This window comes from Schistocerca piceifrons, chromosome 1 (assembly GCF_021461385.2).
Source record: "Schistocerca piceifrons isolate TAMUIC-IGC-003096 chromosome 1, iqSchPice1.1, whole genome shotgun sequence".
Classification (NCBI taxonomy): Eukaryota; Metazoa; Arthropoda; class Insecta; order Orthoptera; family Acrididae; genus Schistocerca; species Schistocerca piceifrons.
The window spans coordinates 1,105,338,096-1,105,361,794 of NC_060138.1; the positions used below are offsets into that span (position 1 = coordinate 1,105,338,096).

At 43.4% G+C, this 23,699-nt stretch overlaps 1 protein-coding gene across 1 annotated transcript in view; it reads right to left on the minus strand.

The window, feature by feature from the left end:
- LOC124777962 (putative inorganic phosphate cotransporter) overlaps nucleotides 1-23,699 on the minus strand; it is a 57,769-nt gene that overhangs the window by 11,055 nt on the left and 23,015 nt on the right. Inside the window, exons 3-4 of the mRNA XM_047253525.1 lie at nucleotides 22,099-22,248; nucleotides 5,744-5,876 (exon numbers count right to left, since the gene is read on the minus strand). Coding sequence (XP_047109481.1) covers nucleotides 5,744-5,876; nucleotides 22,099-22,248 — 283 coding nt within the window. The remainder of the gene's footprint in view (nucleotides 1-5,743; nucleotides 5,877-22,098; nucleotides 22,249-23,699) is intronic.

Consider the following 23,699-nt stretch of genomic DNA (forward strand, 5'->3'; position numbering starts at 1 on the left):
AGGTGCTCACTGCATTTCTCATAGAAAACTCAGACACTACACACACGTTCAGAGAAAACGGAACACCTTGAAAGGCTAGAGACAGGACTTACATATTCACTAGACATGTACATTAGTACGCTCTGCAGAAATGAATAGTATTTGAACAGTGTCGTCCCGCGGGTTTAGGTTCAACATCAAGATCGCGGCCATCAGCACCTATCGGTAAATTGTGCCTACGGCTCTAGTTGTCGCTATAAAACGAAGGTAATGGATCAATGTGCCTTGAAGAGACATGCAGGATGCGCTGCAGACGAATTCGCTAACCGCACCGTCAAATCAGTGAATTTGAAAGAGGATGCATTATTGGCGTGAGAGAATGTGGTACACCCATCTGGGAAGTTGCTGCTCGTGTGGGACGAAGTGTTTCGGCAGTGCAACGGGTGTGTGCAGAATGATTCACGGAAGGCTGTAGAACATGATGAGATGGGTCAGGACATACCACCCAGACCAACCTCTGAGATGATCGACACCTCATGCGAATGGCATTGTGGGACAGATCTGCGTCCTCCTCGGCTCTGGTGCAACAGTGGAACACATCGTACACTATCAGAGGGACAGTCCGTCGCCGTTTATTACGGCTTCGGGTACGTGTGATTCGTTCATTTCTCCGCCTACCTCTGACGAATGTGCAGAAACATGCTAGACGACAACGGTGTATGGAACGGCGGCACTGAAGACAGGAATGGCATCAGATAGTGTTTTTGGACGAATACAGGTTATGTTTGTTTGAATATGATGGCCGTATTTTTGTTCGCCGCAGACAGGGGAAAGGTTTGATAGTGACTGCATTCCCCCAAGACACACAGCATTAACTCAAGACCTTACGGTGTGCGGTGCTATTTGTACAATCACAAATCACACGTAGTGCATATCCAGGTTACTGTGACCAGTGAGACATACTTGAAAGACATCCTGCGACCCATAGCCATACCCTTTCTGCACAACACCCCAGATGCCATTTTTCAGTAACACAATGTATTACAGCGTGCTGCTGCACGAACTCGCGCCTTCTTGGTGTCACACGATGTCAGCCTTTTGCCCTGGACCGCCAGCTCAATCTAAAATATGTGGGATATGGTGAAATTACAGGTGCAGTGCTGTGACACAAATGCGAACCACCACAGATCAACTTTGGAACATGGTGAATGCAACATGGATGGCTATAGCACTGGATGTATATGCACCTTATAGGGGTCGGTGCCATGATGCACGGAACAATTTATCAGAGCCTATGGCGAACGCTAACCCTACTGGGCAACAGGACACATGCTCACAGAGGTGACTGAAACGGTAATCCTGTATGAGCGTCCAATCTACAGTTATTCAAGGTGTTCTGTTTTTCCTGGATATGAGTTTAGTACACCACATGTAGACCATTAACTCAGACAACTACCCCAGCAGCTACCACATGACTCCCTTGCCAGAGACAAATACTGCAACTGTAGAATTAATCATATATATTATACAGCCATTAAATATGAGTAACACAAATTATTTACAAATACTGCGAAAAAGCACAGGATGTGGCTCAAAATGGCTCTGAGCACTATGGGACTTAACATCTATGGTCATCAGTCCCCTAGAACTTAGAACTACTTAAACCTAACTAACCTAAGGAGATCACACAACACCCAGTCATCACGAGGCAGAGAAAATCCCTGGCCCCGCCGGGAATCGAACCCGGAAACCCGGCCGCGGGAAGCGAGAACGCTACCGCACAACCACGAGCTGCGGACACCCTGGATGTGGATTTTGGTTCATGCCACCTCAGGAACCGACACCTCTTAACAGCTACTACAGCGTTTACCACTTGCTCGATGGTGTTTACCAACCACACTATTCAAATTCTCTCTGCATGTGGTGAGTAACCTCCGAGATCTTCAACATGAGCCTCTACTACACTGGTATTTCTGTCGAGACCACCTTTTATTCTAGCAATCTGACGATTGAGTAGGTAAGAGACAGTTTAAAGGGTAATCGCAGCACAGTTGAAAGGGTGACCACGTGGACACTGCACAACGGCATTTAATTACTAGTGACTCCCACGTTGAGTAATGTGGCCCAACATCCCAAACGATGACCCTGGCCGCTTACCCTGGTCCCTCATGGGTGGGGGGGAGTTATTGGGTAAAAAACATATTCATCCATAACCTCAGGCAGCGCACCTGATTGATCCTCACCCAGTTGCACCTCGCTAGGCACAGCCATGCTGATGATCTGAAGTCAGGCACCTGGCGGCACAATGAAACCAGGTTCCTGAGGAGACTGCACGGATGATGTACTGCAGGAGCTTATTCAAACATCTGAGCACCCTTCTTCACCCAGTCCCTAAGGTTCACTGTGAGAGGACGCCTTATTGTCTGCCGCCTACAGACCCAACTGCTGGCCCGACGTAGCACCTTCCCACTTGCACGCCTTGTCAGTCATCAGGCAAGGCCAAAAACCCAGCCATCAGCTACAGCCACTCAATTAAGTAACACGCCACCGATGGCGAAAGTCCTCAGTGACAGCGCGACGACCTATGGAACACCACAGACTGACAACAGTGTCACCACTGTTGCAGTTTCCCTTGATTAGACAGCAGTGAAAAGTGCGCTGGCAGCGATGGCGCCACGTTTAAGAAGAACCCCACTTACGTGCACAGCATCACGATGGACGTATCGAATGGTTCAAATGGCTCGAGCACTATGGGACTTAACTGCTGAGGTCATCAGTCCCCTAGAACTTAGAACTACTTCAACCTAACTAACCTAAGGACAACACACACATCCATGCCCGAGGCAGGATTCCAACCTGCGACCGTAGCGGTCGCACGGTTCCAGACTGTAGCGCCTAGAACCGCTCGGCCACTCTGGCCGGCGATGGACGTATCAGTTTGTGGAAGTTTCAAGGAGAACTAAGTTTCTTTCACTGCTCGCGTCATCGTCATACAGGTCTAGCACCTGACGCGAAGGTGTCTGAATACCACTGAGAACACTTGGCGATAACCCCTGGTTGGAGGTAAAATCCCAAAAATGTTAAGGCCAGACCTGCAGAGTCTATTCAACTGTTTCCCGAGCTAAGAATTGTTCCAGATTTCCTGCCCACTGAAATCATTTGGTCGTGGGTTTGCGAAAGACAGGCTCACCACCACTCGCCAGCCACTGATTGCAGCAGCAAGCATTGACGTACCCATATCTGTCACCCAAGCTCACTTCGACATAGCTGTTGTGTAGTTCCAAGTATTAAGTTGCGCACAATTTATACCCTAAATATCACCTACACATTGAATAATGTATTCTTGTTACTGTACTGCATACACACAGTAACAAAAATTTTCATTATTTACTACGCTTTCTGGTCTTGCAGTTGCTAATGTATTTTCAAATGTTTCCTTAACTACCATTTCATTTATTTTTTACACCTTTCCTTATAACATCATCAGCGTATGTGTTTGGTAGAACCACATATTACTCATACTGTCACTGCAGACACACAAATCATTTTAATATGTTTCTGAATTTCCCTCGGCGCATACAGTGTTCAAATAACTTAGGGGAATGTAGCCGGGTGGCGTCGTCGTCAACCGCCGGTATTTCGACAGGAGGGCATGCTACGATTTTCAAGGCAAAAAAGAGTTGTGCAATGGAATTTAAAAGCTCGGTCTGCAGAGAAACTCCATATAGGTAACAAACACACACATGCTGTAAACACTAACGCCATTACACTATCCAAAGATGACCGACGTCAGAAGTTACCGATAGTGAAATTAATCAGCAACGAGTAGATAGCATTAACTCAGTCCCTCTGATTTTGGCAAGGGAGAAGACAGGATTCCAACAAAATTTAAAGAAAAACTACCACCTCTGTTTATAAGGTTACATGCTAATTCTATTTCAACTGCTTTCTTAATAACACTTTCTCAACAGCTGGAAGTGCGTGCCAGAATCTTCGTGTTGTTCCTTGGGATGAAAGGTGCCATGCCAGTATTCTGCAAGAGCTGATTTTTTTTGGCTGTTGTGCCGCTTATGTTCAGTATACCGGTTCTCCATAGTTCTGATACTCTGACCAATACATGACATGCCAAAACACCATGGAATACGGAGACACCAGTATTACGCAAACCACGAACATTCTTTATGGAACCTAATAGGATTCTTGTCTTAGATGGTGGTCGAATAACACATTTCACATCATAATTTCCGAAAATACGACCAGCCTTGTTCGAAATACAGCTCGTGGTCTTGCGGTAGCGTTCTCGCTTCCCGCGCACGGGGTCCCGGGTTCGATTCCCGGCGGGGTCAGGGATTTTCCCTGCCTCGAGATGACGGGGTTTTCTTGCGTTGCCTTCATCGTCCTCATTCATTCCCATTACGGTCGGAGGAAGGCAATGGCAAACCACCTCCGCCAGGACCTTGCTTAGTCGGCGGCGCGGGTCTCCCGCATCGCTCCCTACGCACCTCGGAGTATGGGACCTCATCATCATCAAGGCAAAAAGGCTGTAGACTTGGGTGGCACCTGGGTATTATCACTCACTCGGTGAAGAGTTGGTCGACATCGCAACATACGTCTGATCTGTCTTTCACTCAAACCATTCTGGCGGAAGGTGACCTCAAGATGGGCTAACTCAGCTGATAAAGTCTCGGGGTCCGACATCACATGGTCCCAGTGAACCAAGGTCCGAAACACCCCTTCACGCTGAGCCGGACAGTGTCATCTGTGAGCCTGTAGATAGAAGTCAGTGTGAGCAGGCTTCCTATTTAGGGCATGCACTAACATACAAGCAGCCTTACTCCTGATCAACACGTCAAAGAAGGGAATGCATTCATTCTACTCCACCTCCATCCTCAATCAAATATTCTGGCGAATGTAATTCAGGTGCGCTAAAAAGTCTTTGAAATTCTAACTGTTATGAGGCCTAACAACGAAAGTATAACCTAATATCCGAAAAAAACGCACAAGTTTCAAAGCTGCGACTCCGAGGTACGTTCCTCCATAAACAAATTGCCAATGATAGGAGGCAATAGGCCTCCCATCGCAACTTCATCTGTCGGCTCACGTTATGGTCATTCAACAAAAAGTGGGTGGAAGTCGAAACATGTCGAAATGGGTTCGTTCCTTCAACACCAAAGCTAGCCTCAATCAACCGTAGCGAATCAGACAGAGGAATGCTAGTGAAAGAGAGAGAGACCTCATCCACACTTACTATAATATCATATTCATTTAATCGCACTTCCTCTAATCGACTTAAGAAATCAATCGAGTTCTTAACGTGATGCTCACACCGACCTACTACAGTGCTCAAGAGAGTAGCAAGGTGCTTTCCTTCACAACATGTCGAAGCACGAACATTACTCACAACCCGAGAAAAAGTATGTAGATTCCTTTACGTATCACTTGCTTGGTAGAGTCATGTCTCGAAAATGGCAGGGTGTGCTCCAGTTGAAATATCGGTGGTTGTCGACGACCACCAGGCTGCAAACATCTAAGATATTGGAATATTTTCATACTATTTGTTGTAACTGTAATTGTTGTTTCTAAGGTAACTATGATGTAAAAAAGGTACTATATATGTGAAACTGTGCTCCGATATAAGAGAGGGCCTGATGGCTCTAATCAGAGGAGGTTAGATAAGTAAATAAACTTTTCGACTTTCTTTCCTGTAATTTAATGATTGCTTGTGCTAAAAACAGTACATACTTATCTGCACATACATTCTTACCAATGGAGTTGATCACCTTTCTTAAGGCCCCCCTGCTGAGTACTTGCTTCTTCTCCACACTGTTGACGATCCAGCTGCAGGCAACACTCAGCACAATGTTAGCGATGTACGGCAGTGCAGAAAGTAACCCGTTCTGCGAGAACATACATTAGAAAATTTCAGCTGTAGAATGGGAAAATTCTTTTTGCATTCGACAGAGTACATCATAAGTCAAAACCTGTTGATAGCGCGATACAAAACCATAAGGAACTCTGTACTTACGTAACATATCACACTGAGATACTTTATTATTATTATTATTATTATTATTATTATTACTGTAGCAGATAATCCACATTTTCAACACTGATGAGTGTCGCAAAGCACAAAGTAATGCAGTCCATTGTTCGTGTTTAACGTTTATGGAGCCTCAAAGAGATGTCAAGCCACTCAATCATCTTGTACGATCTCTATAAATGAATGGGAATCAGCTCTGTCTTGCGTTTATAAAACTATGGTTTACATTCGACACTCTTTCATTTTTTTTTTTTTATTCGCATTGGTCCTTAGTTCGTCCAAGCAGTGTCTAGAGACTAAACAACTCGCAGTGAAAGGCATATTTCACCTGTCGACCGTGAACCAGTCTACTGTAGCCAAATGTAGGAGTACCCACCAATAGTTCCAAGCAGCGTCCGAGAAATTAGTCAAGAATAATTACTCTATTTGTGGCTCGTCACTCTCTAGAGGAGTACCTTGAGGCAAGAGCCAGCAGTAGCAACATCGCTGACCTGTTAGCAAGGAGAACCACATAGGCACGGAACTGCTGACGCATCTGTACAATGAGTGCGCACGTGTGATCCCTGTTGGCCGAACTATTCACTTCTGAGTTTAGGTTACAATAGTTTCTCAACGAATGTCTAAGGAAATTCACACGTCAGTACTTAATGTACTCATTGTGGCGAGATTTATCTCACCACGGTAGACAACTTATCTTAGAGGGCGCTTACACGTTACCTCTGCTATACATTCCTGTTGCTCACCTGTGAGGGATGAGGTAGTCCTCATCCTCATCAATGTTTTAGACTTGGCCCCGAACGTCTCTTGCATACTCGATAAACCCGTAATGTAAGTGGCTCTACATCCAACATAATTAATCCTGTGTTTATCATGGATCTACATATCTTCGACATCTTGATCTGCAGGTTATATCCGTGAAAATATTGAAAGGAGTTCTAAAATTACCATCCGTTGGTCATTTAGACTATGCTGGATGCCGTCCCTGGAAACTTTGTTCTTCCTCTGAGCTTTCCTTCAAGGTTTGTGATCAGTGTATGAACTCTCAGACACTGTTAGGATGGAAAGAATACAATCCTGATTTGTGAATAATGCGTTTTACTCTCACGAGATAGTGCTTCATTGGTAGACGGATGTGAAGTACTGTTAACGAGCGTAACTACATCATTATTGAAGTGCTTCTCTTTTAAAAAATGTAGTCGCGTCCAAAAGCTACAATACGTTACAACAATTCTGTTGCATATGATGAGTTTAGCTTGAAACGATAATAATTGTATGCCTATCAAAAGTTTACCCCATATGTCCTTTTTTGAGGATGTATTCATTTAGCACATACCAGTACAAACACCAATATTGTGTACCAATGGCAAGTCACCAAAGAAAAGTTTCATCTTCTTCCCAAAGCGACAACATCAAGTTACAACGTCTACAAACATCTTAACTTTTAAGAGATCAGACCTTAGAGTGACTACTACCAGGGTTAGGGATCTCAAACTCGTAACAGTATTACATAATTCACCAGAAAGTGTTCATTTGTAGTTAATTTTATATCGGACGGACTTGTTCAGAAACATAACTTCGTATTTCCCTTTTTTTTTGATAAATGAAGAAACCATAGATCTGTTGCTAAATCCACCATCTTCTGTGGTTTCTTCAATTTTCAAAATGGACTTGTACCGTTGTGGCTGTCCCACAAGGGGAAATATTTCCCTTCATCCGCCAGTTCATAAATAATTTATAAACAGTCGCAAAAGTACTGAGAAACACGTACACTCGACAGCAAAGAAATTCGGTTACATGTACGCAAAATGACAGAAAATCGGACCATTTGGCAACAGCAGCAGAAAAACCAGACTGGGGCGTGACGTCAGAGAGAGAGGGGAAATGCGTCTTGATTTAGGGAATGTGAGGTACCCGACACTCACTCTGTAACTGTCTAGGCCCAATGTGTAAGTGTGGCGAATTGTCGTTCATACTCATCGACAGTGCGACAGGTCGACTAGAATGATTTAGAGTGTGTGTTACCTGCAAAAGAAAAAGTTCAAAGAAAGGCAGCACGTTTTGTATTATCGCGGAATATGGGAGAGAGTGTCACAAAAATGATACAAGATTTGAGATGGACATCATTAAAATAAAGGCGTTTTTCGTTGCGACGGAACTTCGCCGGCCTTGTGGCCGAGCGGTTCTAGGCACTTCAGTCTGGAGCCATACGCCCGCTACGGTCGCAGGTTCGAATCCTGCCTCGGGCATGGATGTGTGTGATGTCCTTAGGTTAGTTAGGTTTAAGTAGTTCTAAGTTCTAGGGGACTGATGACCTCAGATGTTGAGTCCCATAGTGCTCAGAGCCATTTGAACCATTGAACGGAATCTTCTCAAGAAATTCCAATCACCAACTATCTCCTCCGAATGCGAAAATATTTTGTTGACACGGACTTACATAGGGAGGAATGATCACAAAGATAAAATAAGGGAAATCAGAGCTCGTACGGAAAGATATAGGTGTTCAAAAAATGGTCCAAATGGCTCAGAGCACTATGGGACTTAACATCTATGGTCATCTGTCCCCTAGATTTTAGAACTACTTAAACCTAACTAACCTAAGTACATCACACACATCCATTCCCGAGGCAGGATTCGAACCTGTGACCGTAGCGGTCACGCGGTTCCAGACTGAAGCGCCTAGAACCGCACGGCCACACCGGCCGGCAGATATAGGTGTTCATTCTTTCCGCGCGCTATACGAGATTGGAATAATAGAGAAGTGTGAAGGTGATTCGATGAACCCTCTGCCAGGCACTTGAACGTGATTTGCAGAGTATCCACGTAGATGTGGATGTAGAAGAGCGTTGCAAAAACAAGCATTTTGTGAGTCAATGTATCTCTCATGTGTCCTGTAAGTTTCAATAAAAGTCATTAGTTGTTATTGTTTATCTATCACTTATAGTAGGGTAAAAGTGAGTAATACTACAGTGGTGACCTTGTTTTACAAAACCCAGTTCTTCCGCATCGCGTAACTTACCACGCCGTCACGACAATGGAGAATTAACACTCATAACCATACCAGGCCACCTGATAACAAGAAGAAAACCAACATCCACGTAATCACACTTTCACGGTTTTTCCAACGATTTCTTCGCTACCTGACAGTCCAGGTGCAACGTCACCAACTACAACAGCTTCAGTACGGCTACCGACTTTCTAAACAGCTCATCCGACATAATGGTTCGTCATCTTCCAGCAAAGTGGCGTATGTAACAGCAAAGACAAATTGAACCCAATCTTCGCCAACAAGGATGACTAATTGGTTAAAGTGGTACGAGACACAGTATTGCAGCGCACCTCGGAACAGCTGTACCAAAACTTTAGAGACATAATAATGAAGCGCCAGTCAGTACCTAAGTGACAACGTATGCAACTAATCCTGAATGAAGAGGCCATCGAAAACAGAAGCCTGACGGAATTGTTGCGGCGCTTTCGTAAACTGGTGTGTCAGAAGCTGCTCTGAGAACCATTACGCACGATATGACATCAACACAAAGTGTGGTTTGGCAGCACATGATAATTTACCATTATCCGCATGAATAGAGGAGGCGGACGCAATTTTCCACTCTTTCTCTGCGGCACTTAATCAATATATGTGCGCTACAACAGGAATAGTGCCAGACTCTCCGGTTTGTGGCGGTGTTACATAAAGCAAAAAACCGCAATTTCTCATTGACGCTACTGGTGCTAAAAGAGTATGTATCGGCAGATTCGGTGTTCTGCTAACAGTAACTACAGATCACGTTTGTTAGTTTGACTGCTCACTATTTACCGAGCTCATAAAGTTATCTGACATCTCCTAACTAAAAAGTACTAGCGAGTAACAGCATCGTGAAACGACTGTATCGAACACTCTGACAAGGGAACCTCCCCATCGCACCCCCCTCAGATTTAGTTATAAGTTGGCACAGTGGATAGGCCTTGGAAAACTGAACACAGATCAATCGAGAAAACAGGAAGAAGTTGTCTGGAACTACGAAAAAAATAAGCAAAATATACAAACTGAGTAGTCTACGCGCAAGATAGGCAACATCAAGGAGAGTATGAGCCCGAGAGTACCGCGGTCCCGTGGTAGGGTAAGCAGCTGCGGAACGAGAGGTCCTTGGTTCAAGTCTTCCCTCGAGTGAAAGTTTACTTTTTTTATTTTCGCAAAATTATGATCTGTCAGTTCGTTCATTGATGTCTCTGTTCACTGTAATAAGTTTAGTGTCTGTGTTTTGCGACCGCACCGCAAAACCATGCGATTAGTAGACGAAAGGACGTGCCTCGCCAAAGAGAACCGAAAACATTTGATCGCAAGGTCATAGGTCAACCGACTCCTCCGCAGGAAAACACGTCTGATATATTCTATACGACACTGGTGACGGCATGTGTGTCACATGACAGGAATATGTTGTCGATCCATCTAACTTGTACACTTGGCGAATAGGTAAAAAGATTCTTCTACCTTGCCCGATTTAGGTTTTCTTGTGGATGTGATAATCACTCCCAAAAAAGTGATGAAAACATAAGAGTTAGTCAGTTAATAATTGTCTGAAAATAAAAAATTAAACTTTCCACTCGAGGGAAGACTTGAACCAGAGACCTCCAATTCCACGGCTGCTCACGCTAACCACGGGACCATGGCACTCCTGAGCTCGTAGTATCCTTGATGTAGCCAACTTATAACTAAATCTGAGGGGGGTGCGATGGGGAGGTTCCTTTGTAAGCAGCACTCATTGGCCAAGAAAGTACCTGGACCGACACATTGCCTGTGTATTACTGGAGTTAAGGATAACAGCAAAAATAGATACTGGTACAACGAAAAACCTGTCCAAAGTTGCAAATTTCACTTTTTTCTATTCACTCAATGACTAGTTTCGAGCCATGATCCATTTTCGATCCATCGAACATAGTCAAAAATGGTATTTCGGAAAATGCAAGAACTATGTTAAGAATGTGCAAACGAACAGTACAGCGCATACAGATAAGAGGTACCTGTATGCGATTTGAAAATGGGTCCCAGTCACAAATTAGTCATTGAGTGAATAAAAAAAATGAAATTGCAACTTTGGACTGGTTTTTCGTTGTACCGATTGACAGAAATTGCTGTCTCACAGCTATTCCAGCATGCTGGAAGTCCGTAAAAACAGATATTGACTTAGTACTGAGTCATTTAATGCATGAACAACAAATTCGCGTTCCCGCCGACCTAGTAAAGAACCAAGAAGCGACGATACTATCCCACCGCGTCTTGCAAGAGTTCGCACAAACACTGCGGTGCTCAATGCAGCGACTCATTCCAGCAGCAGCAGCCCATCACGCCATCAAGTAAACAGTTTTACACAAGGACCTCTACAGTTGTTGCACATTTGCTTACGTGTTGACGCTACACGGGACCATATCGCGTATTACACCGCAGTTCGCTCACTGTTAATACTTCAAGACAGTAAAACTACAACACTGTAGAGAGCGTGAAGCCCGCATACGTTATAGACGGCGGTCCTTCAAAGACAGCACACACAGCTCCCCCAATTTAAATCCCACCGGGCGAGCAGCTTTCAGAGACCACCACCACCACAACTTCATGAAATCAAGATGTGGACGATACAGTTACATCAGCAACACCTACTAGAAGCAATTAACCGAAACCTGCAGTGTCGCCTCCATCAGGTTTTATTACATGAGCATGGCCATACCATTCGCTGGAATTGTCCAGAATGTTCTACAAATCGATCTCGAATAATTGTGGCCAGTGACGTGGCATGGGTTTTTGCGAATATGAAGTCCATGAACGGCTGCGAATGGATTCCAAGTAGCCGAACATAACAATTTCCAGTCAATGGTCGTATCAGTTGGGCCAGAAGATCCAGTCCATTCCAAGTAAACACAGCCCACATCATTATGAAACCACCACCAGCTTACACAGTGCTGGAGGACAACTTGAGTCAGCCGGCCGGTGTGGCTGTGCGGTTCTAAGCGCTTCAGTCTGGAACCGCGTGACCGCTACGGTCGCAGGTTCAAATCCTGCCTCTGGCATGGATGTGTGTGATGTCCTTAGGTTAGTTAGGTTTAATTAGTTCTAAGTTCTAGGCGACTGATGACCTCAGAAGTTAAGTCGCATAGTGCTCAGAGCCATTTAAACCATTTTGACAACTTGAGTCCATGGCTTCATGGCGTATGCGCCACACCCGAACCCTACCATAATTTCTGACCAAGTGAAATCGAGACTCATCTGCCTAGGCCACTGGTTTGCAGAACTACTTAAGGGTGGCTAGGACGTCAAACGGGCCGACTCGGAGCAGGAGAGGCATCACAGGACATTTTAATTTCCACTGTCTATACTTTTACAAATAAATTCATAAAACTTTGTCAGCATTACCAGGAAGGATTCAGGATTCACACTCATTGCAGTGGAAGTTCGGAAACATAACAATAATTTTTTTTCGTGTGAAATTTCATCATTTTTTCACTTACTAATGGCTGCATTTGTTGCTATAGGTACACTTTTCTTCATACATTAGATTCTTCGATGAATTTTGCACAGCATACATCCAATACTTACAGGTGTACGAAACTCTACAATTTATTTAATTTATGTAAAGACGAATGAGCTGTTGTGTTTTAAGCTTCATGTTTAGAAAAAACACAAATTTTGTAGTTAATTACCTCAATTTTTACCACAGTTTTAATAGATTTGGGAAATTCTAGAGTTGCATACACCTTTAAGTATGGTTTGTATGATGTGCAAAATTCATCGAACTATCTCTCTTAATTATGAAGAAAAGTGTACCTATAGCAACAAATGCTGCCATTAGTAAGTGAAAAAAATGATGAAATTTCACATGTAAAAAAAATTACTTCATTATGTTTTCGAACTTCCATGCTATGAGTGTGAATTCTGAATCCTTGCTGGTCATGCTGACACCAAGTTTTATGAATTTATTTGTAAAAGTATAGACAGTGGAAATTAAAATGTCCTGTAGTGCCTCTCCTGCTCCAAGTCGGCCCGTTTGACATCCTACCCCCCCTTAAGTAGTTCTAAGTCTAGGGGACTGATGACCTCAGATGTTAAGCCCCGTAGTGCTCAGAGCCATTTCAACCGTTTGAAAGGCACAGGCGTTGGTCGTCTTCTCCATGGCCCATTACCGCCAAATTTCGCTGCACTGTCCTAAAGGATACATTCGTCGTAAGTCCCATATTGATATCTACCGTTATTTCAAGCAGAATTTCCTGTTTGTTAGCACTAACAAATCTACGCAAACACCGCTGCTTTCTGTCCTTAAGTGAAGGCAAGCCCCCACCGCGTTGTCTGTGGTGACAGGTAATGCCTGGAATGCAATGCGGATCTCAGAAAATTAAATTCCTTAACGTTTTCCGAAATGGAATATGCCATGCGTCTAGCTATAAATAACAATCCCTTATTGCGGCCGTAATCACCACGAAGACCTTTTCACATCAATCACCTGAAGTACAAATGACAGCTCCGCCAACCCATTGCCCTTCCATACCTTGTGTCCACAATACTGCCGCCATTAGTGTGGGTGCATATCGCTATCCGTCTCAGTGTACATCTCCTTTCGAGCCATTTAACACAACTGACTCAATTGTGGCAAAATTTAGCTAGTAATCGTTTTTGCTGTATATTCTGTAGTATTTACGTGCATTAGTGTCAGATAGACGTGATAAATTGAAGGTTTCAGTTTTTATTTTTGTCCGAATAAGATAAGCGATGTTTCTGTCTAGGACAGTTTCGCGTGTATACAAACGTTTGTTTACATTCTTAACTGACGTTAAGTAAGTGGGATTATCAATTACGTCAGTGCACAGTACTCAGTATCTACGTTTATTAGTGTCATTTAGACCCGATACTTTGAAGGTAGCTGTTTTTATACGTTTTATTAGGTCATTTTTCTCGGGTACGTAAACGTTTGTTTGTTTGCATTACAAATACGAGGGTTAGTCAATTTAAGATAGTGGACTATACTCAGTATTCACGTTTATTAGTGTCATTTATACTCGATACATCGAAGGTAGAAATTTTTATATGTTTTGTTAGGAAAAGTGACACTGACAGTGAATTTTAACCTCACTTGTATACGTTTGACCAGCGCAACCTGCGACCGTTAACAGTTAAACAAACGTAAAATTACTTCGTAAATTAGTGTTAAAAATTAAACTACAATATCTCAGTAAATCAGTGTTATAATATAACTTCTGAGCCCTTCGTACATACGGTTTAGTTAGCAGTAAGCTAAAACTCACCTCGCCACTTGCTATGGGCATTAGTGATCGTAAGTACAGTAAGCCCATCGATTTATATAAAGTAGAGTTCGTATTTGTGCTTTACATTCTGAACTCTTACTGCTAGCTAAAAGTTTTGTTTTGCACCTGCATCTGTCAGTGTCAGTGTCATTTAGACTCGGTACATTTCAGGTAGCAGTTTTTATAGTTTTATTAGTTCATATTCACGTGTACGTAAACGCTTGTTTAATTTATAAATACGTGAGATAATCAATAGCTGTAGCCTACCGTAGGTTACTGTTTAATTCGTTAATAATATTCACTACACAGCCCATAGCATTTTACTGTAGGAGACTCTCTTATTCTTTAGTATTCACTATATAGCCCCTAGCAGGAAAATAAGTACCAAATCTAGCTTCTACCATACATTTTTATTGTTTTTCATTGTTGAGTGTCCTTTCTGCCAGCTAGAGTGTAGCTGTTAACCTTGTGTGGCAGTTACTTACCTTAAGTTTCTTATAGTAAATAAGTTATTAGCTAGATGGATAGGGACTGTGTCTTTTGTGTGAGGATACAGAAGGAGTTGGCCAGTCCAAACGCAGCTGGAAGCTTTGTTGGCCACAGTCAACAAGCTCCAGGGTGCCACCTTAAGGTGTGGTGGGGATGGGGTGCCTGGGGCAGCCTCTGCTGTACTAGGTGTGTAGGGGGGGGGGGGGGGGGGATGTCACAGCTCTCTGTCACTGAACCGACCTCAGGTGCGGACTGTGTCGAGGTCTCGAGCTTCCAGGCGAAGGCTGCATGGGGGTTGCAGGCGCCTTCCAAATCCCAAGCACTTTGCTAATAGATTCAGTGTGCTGTGGGGGGGGGGGGGGGGGGGGGGAAGGAGAGGCTGAGCTGGCTCAGAATGCACCTTCTGCCAGGATAGTGGCTGCTCCTTCAGCAAGGTCCGGACAGGCACGAGGGGTAGGGGTTTGTTAGTTATTGGGAGCTCCAATGTCAGGCGGGTCATGGAACCCCTCAGACACATAACGGTTAGGACGGGGAAGAAGTCTAACGTTCACTCCGTATGCTTGCTGGGGCGCCTTGTCTGGGATGTGGAAGAGGTTCTTCCAGCGGATATGGAGAGTGCGGCGAGTGGCCTGTTGCAGATTGTTGCACATGTCGGCACCAATGATGCCTGTCGTTGGGGATCCGAGGAGATCCTTGGATCCTTTCGACGGATGTCTAAATTGGCGAAGGCGCCCTCCAGCTCTCGAGGAGTGGAAGTGAAGCTGACGATCTGCAGCATCATACCCAGGGTGGACTGGTGTCCTCTGGTTTGGAGTCGAGTGGAGAATCTAAACCAGAGGCTACGTCGACTCTGTGACGAAAATGGTTGTACATTCATCGACTATAAAGTGGGAGGTTGTAGGACGTCCCTCGATAGATGGGTGCACTACACACAGGAAGCAGCTACATGGGTAACACAGTACTTTTGGCGTGCACATGGAGGTTTTCTTAATTGAGGTTCCTCCCTACGGGAAACAAACCCTTGGCCTGAAAAATTACCGATTCATGAAACTGATGTGGGTGTGCCAACTGTAAAAATTGTTAGTTCACCTAAACAGGTCATTCCAAAGAATTTAAATACGCTAAATCTCATGTTAGTAAATTGTCGAAGTGTCTGTAGCTACTCTCCGAAATAAACAGTAGCAATGCCAACATTGTATTAGGTACCGAAAGCTGGTTGAAACCAGACATAAATAGCAGTGAAATTTTGAACTCGGATTGGATAATGTTTAAGAAGGATAGGACTGATGCTATGGGAGGTGGTGTGTTCATTGCAGTTAAAATCTGTTTAAACGCAGTTGAGATCGATGCTGGGTCGCACTGTGAAATAGTCTGGATAAAGCTGTCAATCAGAGAAGGACTGCCCATTGTATTAGGATGATTTTATAGACCACCAGCATCCGCAACAAACGTCGCAGAACGTTTCAGGGTAAGTCTTGAGTATATAGGAAATAAATATCCGAATTATCCATTAGTTATAGGCGGAGACTTTAATGTGGCATCCATTGAATGGGAAAATTACACGTTTATCACAGGGAACAGAAGCGAAAGCTCGTGTAAAGTTATTCTAGGAGCATTCTCAACACACAACCTTGAGCAATTGGTTGGAAAACCAAATCGAGAGGGAACGTATTAGATATCTTGACGACAAACAGATCTGATCTTTTTGACGAAGTTAATCTAGAAGAAGGTATTAGCGACCATAATGTCGTTATGGCTTCTATGTCAGTGGAAGTTAAAAAGAAAAAGAAAAATCATAGAAACAGCGTAGAGTTTTCTTGTTTGGGAAAGCAAATAAAAGTGTGATTAATGAATATCTTCATAGTCAGCTCCAAGCATTCACCGCGGGACACACAGATATTGAGCATCTTTGGTTGGAATTTAAAGGTATTGTCCACCAAGTGCTAGAGAAGTATTTTCGAACAAACACAAGGATGGCTGACATAGTGGTTAGAGTATCTGGAATTGTATAACAGTTAAGATCCTTACACGCCAGGAAGGCACCTGGCCCAGACCGCATCCCCGTATGATTATATGTTGACTATGCTACAAATCCCCCCCATGAACCATGGACCTTGCCGTTGGTGGGGAAGCTTGCGTGCCTCAGCGATACAGATAGCCGTACCGTAGGTGCAACCACAACGGAGGGGTATCTGTTGAGAGGCCAGACAAACGTGTGGTTCCTGAAGAGGGGCAGCAGCCTTTTCAGTAGTTGCAAGGGCAACAGTCTGGATGATTGACTGATCTGGCCTTGTAACAATAACCAAAACGGCCTTGCTGTGCTGGTACTGCGAACGGCTGAAAGCAGGGGGAAACTACAGCCGTAATTTTTCCCGAGGGCATGCAGCTTTACTGTATGATTACATGATGATGGCGTCCTCTTGGGTAAAATATTCCGGAGGTAAAATAGTCCCCCATTCGGATCTCCGGGCGGGGACTACTCAAGAGGATGTCGTTATCAGGAGAAAGAAAACTGGCGTTCTACGGATCGGAGCGTGGAATGTCAGATCCCTTAACCGGGCAGGTAGGTTAGAAAATTTAAAAAGGGAAATGGATAGGTTGAAGTTAGATATAGTGGGAATTAGTGAAGTTCGGTGGCAGGAGGAACAAGACTTCTGGTCAGGTGACTACAGGGTTATAAACACAAAATCAAATAGGGGTAATGCAGGAGTAGGTTTAATAATGAATAGGAAAATAGGAATGCGGGTAAGCTACTACAAACAGCATAGTGAACGCATTATTGTGGCCAAGATAGATACGAAGCCCACACCTACTACAGTAGTACAAGTTTATATGCCAACTAGCTCTGCAGATGACGAAGAAATTGAAGAAATGTATGATGAAATAAAAGAAATTATTCAGATTGTGAAGGGAGACGAAAATTTAATAGTCATGGGTGACTGGAATTCGAGTGTAGGAAAAGGGAGAGAAGGAAACATAGTAGGTGAATATGGATTGGGGGACAGAAATGAAAGAGGAAGCCGCCTGGTAGAATTTTGCACAGAGCACAACATAATCATAACTAACACTTGGTTTAAGAATCATGAAAGAAGGTTGTATACATGGAAGAACCCTGGAGATACTAAAAGGTATCAGATAGATTATATAATGGTAAGACAGAGATTTAGGAACCAGGTTTTAAATTGTAAGACATTTCCAGGGGCAGATGTGGACTCTGACCACAATCTATTGGTTATGACCTGTAGATTAAAACTGAAGAAACTGCAAAAAGGTGGGAATTTAAGGAGATGGGACCTGGATAAACTGAAAGAACCAGAGGTTGTACAGAGATTCAGGGAGAGCATAAGGGAGCAATTGACAGGAATGGGGGAAATAAATACAGTAGAAGAAGAATGTGTAGCTTTGAGGGATGAAGTAGTGAAGGCAGCAGAGGATCAAGTAGGTAAAAAGACGAGGGCTAGTAGAAATCCTTGGGTAACAGAAGAAATATTGAATTTAACTGATGAAAGGAGAAAATATAAAAATGCAGTAAGTGAAACAGGCAAAAAGGAATACAAACGTCTCAAAAATGAGATCGACAGGAAGTGCAAAATGGCTAAACAGGGATGGCTAGAGGACAAATGTAAGGATGTAGAGGCCTATCTCACTAGGGGTAAGATAGATACCGCCTACAGGAAAATTAAAGAGACCTTTGGAGATAAGAGAACGACTTGTATGAATATCAAGAGCTCAGATGGAAACCCAGTTCTAAGCAAAGAAGGGAAAGCAGAAAGGTGGAAGGAGTATATAGAGGGTCTATACGAGGGCGATGTACTTGAGGACAATATTATGGAAATGGAAGAGGATGTAGATGAAGACGAAATGGGAGATACGATACTGCGTAAAGAGTTTGACAGAGCACTGAAAGACCTGAGTCGAAACAAGGCCCCCGGACTAGACAATATTCCATTGGAACTACTGACGGCCGTGGGAGAGCCAGTCCTGACAAAACTCTACCATCTGGTGAGCAAGATGTATGAAACAGGCGAAATACCCTCAGACTTCAAGAAGAATATAATAATTCCAATCCCGAAGAAAGCAGGTGTTGACAGATGTGAAAATTACCGAACTATCAGCTTAATAAGTCACAGCTGCAAAATACTAACACGAATTCTTTACAGACGAATGGAAAAACTAGTAGAAGCCAACCTCGGGGAAGATCAGTTTGGATTCCGTAGAAACACTGGAACACGTGAGGCAATACTGACCTTACGACTTATCTTAGAAGAAAGATTAAGGAAAGGCAAACCTACGTTTCTAGCATTTGTAGACTTAGAGAAAGCTTTTGACAATGTTGACTGGAATACTCTCTTTCAAATTCTGAAGGTGGCAGGGGTAAAATACAGGGAGCGAAAGGCTATTTACAATTTGTACAGAAACCAGATGGCAGTTATAAGAGTCGAGGGACATGAAAGGGAAGCAGTGGTTGGGAAGGGCGTAAGACAGGGTTGTAGCCTCTCCCCGATGTTGTTCAATCTGTATATTGAGCAAGCAGTAAAGGAAACAAAAGAAAAATTCGGGGTAGGTATTAAAATTCATGGAGAAGAAATAAAAACTTTGAGGTTCGCCGATGACATTGTAATTCTGTCAGAGACAGCAAAGGACTTGGAAGAGCATTTGAATGGAATGGACAGTGTCTTGAAAGGAGGATATAAGATGAACATCAACAAAAGCAAAACAAGAATGATGGAATGTAGTCTAATTACGTCGGGTGATGCTGAGGGAATTAGATTAGGAAATGAGGCACTTAAAGTAGTAAAGGAGTTTTGCTATTTGGGGAGCAAAATAACTGATGATGGTCGAAGTAGAGAGGATATAAAATGTAGGCTGGCAATGGCAAGGAAAGCGTTTCTGAAGAAGAGAAATTTGTTAACATCCAGTATTGATTTAAGTGTCAGGAAGTCATTTCTGAAAGTATTCGTATGGAGTGTAGCCATGTATGGAAGTGAAACATGGACGATAAATAGTTTGGACAAGAAGAGAATAGAAGCTTTCGAAATGTGGTGCTACAGAAGAATGCTGAAGATTAGATGGGTAGATCACATAACTAATGAGGAAGTATTGAATAGGATTGGGGAGAAGAGAAGTTTGTGGCACAACTTGACCAGAAGAAGGGATCGGTTGGTAGGACATGTTCTGAGGCATCAAGGGATCACCAATTTAGTATTGGAGGGCAGCGTGGAGGGTAAAAATCGTAGAGGGAGACCAAGAGATGAATACACTAAGCAGATTCAGAAGGATGTAGGTTTCAGTAGGTACTGGGAGATGAAAAAGCTTGCACAGGATAGAGTAGCATGGAGAGCTGCATCAAACCAGTCTCAGGACTGAAGACCACAACAACAAACATGCTACAAATATAGCACCATTCTTATCATCTGTCAGAGATCATTGGAACAGCGCAAAGTTCCACGGGCTGGAAGAAGACCCAGGTCATAGCAATCTATAAAAGGTGTAGAAAATCGGATGCGCGTAATTACCGCCCAATGTCACTAACATCGATTAGTTGTAGAATCATGGAACATATTTTGTGTTCAGACATGATGACCTCTCTAGAGTCTAAGAAGCTCATCTGCACGGTTTTAGGAAACAGCCGTCATGCGGGGCACAGATGGCCCTCTTTGTGTATGATATACAACAGACTCTAGATACCGGCTCCAAGGTTGATGTCATATTTCTCAACTTTCGAAAGGCGTTCCGCACTGTAACTTGCTCCAAAAAGTGCACGCTTACTGTCTATCCGATGACATTTGCGGTTGGATAGGAAGTTTTCTAACAGATAAAGAGCAGTACGTCGTCCTGAATGGGGGGACTTCAACAGAAACAACTGTAGCTTCAGGTGTGCCCCAGGGCAGCGTAATGGGTCCGCTGCTTTTTACGATTTGGTTGATGTTATTGACAGCGGCATTAGACTGATTACCGATGATGCTTTAGTCTACAGGAAAGAAGTATCACAAGGAAGTTATGAACAAACCAATGAGGATTTGCAGAAAATAAATGCGTGGTGTAATGACTTGCAGTTATCTCTCCATATTAGTAAGTGTAAGCTACTGCTTATAACAAGGCGAAAATTCCCATTAATATACGAGTACAAAATAAATGCCCAGTCGTTGGAAGCTGTGACAGTCCAGTATCTGGGTGTGAGTGTTCGAAATGTTCTAAAATGGAATGATCAGATAACACAAGTAACGGTCAAGGCGAACTCTAGATTGCGGTTTATTGGTAGAATCCTGAAGCGATGCAGTCCTTGAACAAAGGAAATTGCTTACAATACGTTAGTTCATCCAGTCTTAGAGTATTGTTCAACTGTATGGGACCCTTACCAGTTGGGTCTCATTCAATAGATTGAGAAGGTCCAAAGAAGAGCAGCAAGATTAATGACTGGTACATTTAGCCATCGCGAGAGCGTCACAAATCTCATAGGAAGTTTGAAGTGGAATACATTTGCAGATAGCCGGCGCGCTAAACGGAAGGGGCTGCTCACTAAATTCCGGAATCCGATCTTCGCCGAGGATGTAAAGCATATATTATTACCACCAGCTTTCAAATTGCGCAATGATCACCACTAAAAGATAAGAGAAATTAGAGCTCGTACTGAGGCGTTCAGACAGTCGTTTTCTCTTCGAGCGACACGTGAGTGGAACAGGGGGGGGGGGGGGGGAAGGAGGGGAATATGACTTCGGCGTGTATTGTGCCCTTCACCACACACCGCTTGGTGGCCAGCGGAGTATATATGTAGTTGTAGACGTAGAAACAGTATAACATATTTATCATGTCTTGGTACTTGCAGTATGACTCTGGGAAACTCTGATATTCGACTGGAATGCTGAGGACTATGCGTAATTACCGTGCGATACATCCACAAACATATAAACTACCCTAGAATTAGAAATTATAACTTTTTGAAATTTATCAAACTGGCTTTATCTCTCAAAAAGGCGTGCAAATTTGTTTATATGTAGGACATGTTTATTTCACTTCATCGTTAGACGAACATCTGTGATATGGGCTGCCAAACGCTGATGGGCCGGATTGGCTTCACAATGATTCATTCTTTGATTATCTGTAACAGTTTCGATAATCGACACAACATCTATAATTTTTCCAGACTCGTTTATAAAGTTACCAGCAAAGTCGAAAGCACGTCAGAATATTGATATCTGCAATGGATCAGAGTGGAGGAAAGCACTCTACAATTATTTCTCAGTTAATAACCTCTGCCACACATTTTACACCCAAATACAGTTAATGACGTAAGCCGCTTTACTTACAGATGCAATGTCAAATCCAAGGAAATTGCTGAAATACGTTGGTAATTCTGTGAAGAGCGTGTCCATTCCCCAGTTCTGTGTCATAGTGACTACTATGAGAGCAAATACGGGTAGTGATGTGAAAATCGATACCCACGGCGTTGGAAACTTCTGTAAACAACACACACAAAACCGTCTCAGTAAGAACATCTACAACAAAAATACGTTGTTCTTAAGAAACAACTTGTATCTTACCTTTTGTTCATGTGAGACATCCTTGCAAGATTCTTCAATATAAGTAAGTTCTGCTCTAGAAATGTGCTTGTGTTCAGATGGGGTATTCCCTCCAAACCAGAATAAGATCACTCCCCAAAGGATGGAAAGTCCACCAAAGAAGTAGAAGATAAATGGCCACCCAACGGTGCTCTGAGCTAATGCTCCTGATGTCATCATTCCTATTACTGTGCCCAGCTGATCGCCTACAGTAACGTCGAGAAAACAATGTGGTTATAGCTTCATTTTTAAAGAGAAAAGCTGATCGTTTCTCAAAGTTCCATGAACAAAACTAAATAAATTAAACAGATTAATATTTATTCAAATCATGATGCCGTTGTAACCAAGTGGTTGCAAAGTTATATTATTTTCAACCACAAACAATCCTATTGGCAGAACATCTGCAACTGAGCATCATAACAGAGGTTGAAAATACCACTTCAGTTGCAGATTACTTTATTTTCACACGACCGGTTTCGGACTGTTACTCGTATAAGTCCATCCTCAGGTGTCGTACTGGAAACAGCAATTCAATTTTCACACGACCGGTTTCGGACTGTTACTCGTATAAGTCCATCCTCAGGTGTCGTACTGGAAACAGCAATTCAATTGTGAACACACGGGCTAGTGGCCCCGTGTTCTTCTCTCTGTCAATAGGTGGCAGCACCTTTGCCACTCTGGTTTACCAATTTGACTCCTCGTTCACATCCGCTACTCCCTGTTCTGCACTCATAGGCAGCACACCGCACCTGGTACACGCAGGGGTCGGGGACCTCAGCACAGCGTAAGTATCGTGATGTCATTTGCATACGAGGGTATTTCGGAAAGTAAAGATACACCGTAAGCCAGAGGAACAGAAGAGTTTTGCCGAGGAAGTTGGCAACACTGCTGTTAACCTTGAACCGTTAGCTTTCTCCTCACGGTCGTTCGGCAGTTGAACGTTGCTTCTAGTTGGAGTAGGTCGTGTTTAAAATGGCTTCGCCGATTCAGAAACCCGCCAAATGCGAAGTGCGCTCCGTCATACGTTTTCTTCATGTAATCAGTCAGCGACCAGCGGATATTCACAAAGAAATTGTTTCTGTTTATGGGAACATTATGAATCGACAAAATGTAACGAAATGGTGTCGTCATTTCTCTGAAGGTAGGACTGATGTTTATGACGAATGAAGAACAGGTCAGCCATCTGTGATCTCTGATGCCCTTCTTCGGTGAACATAGGAAGCAATTCGTGCGAATAGACGTCTCACATTGAAAGAATTGCATCAGATCATACCGGATGTGTCAATGACAACTCTTTATGACGTTGTGACTGTCAAGTTAGGGTACAGGAAATTGTGTGCGCCCTGGGT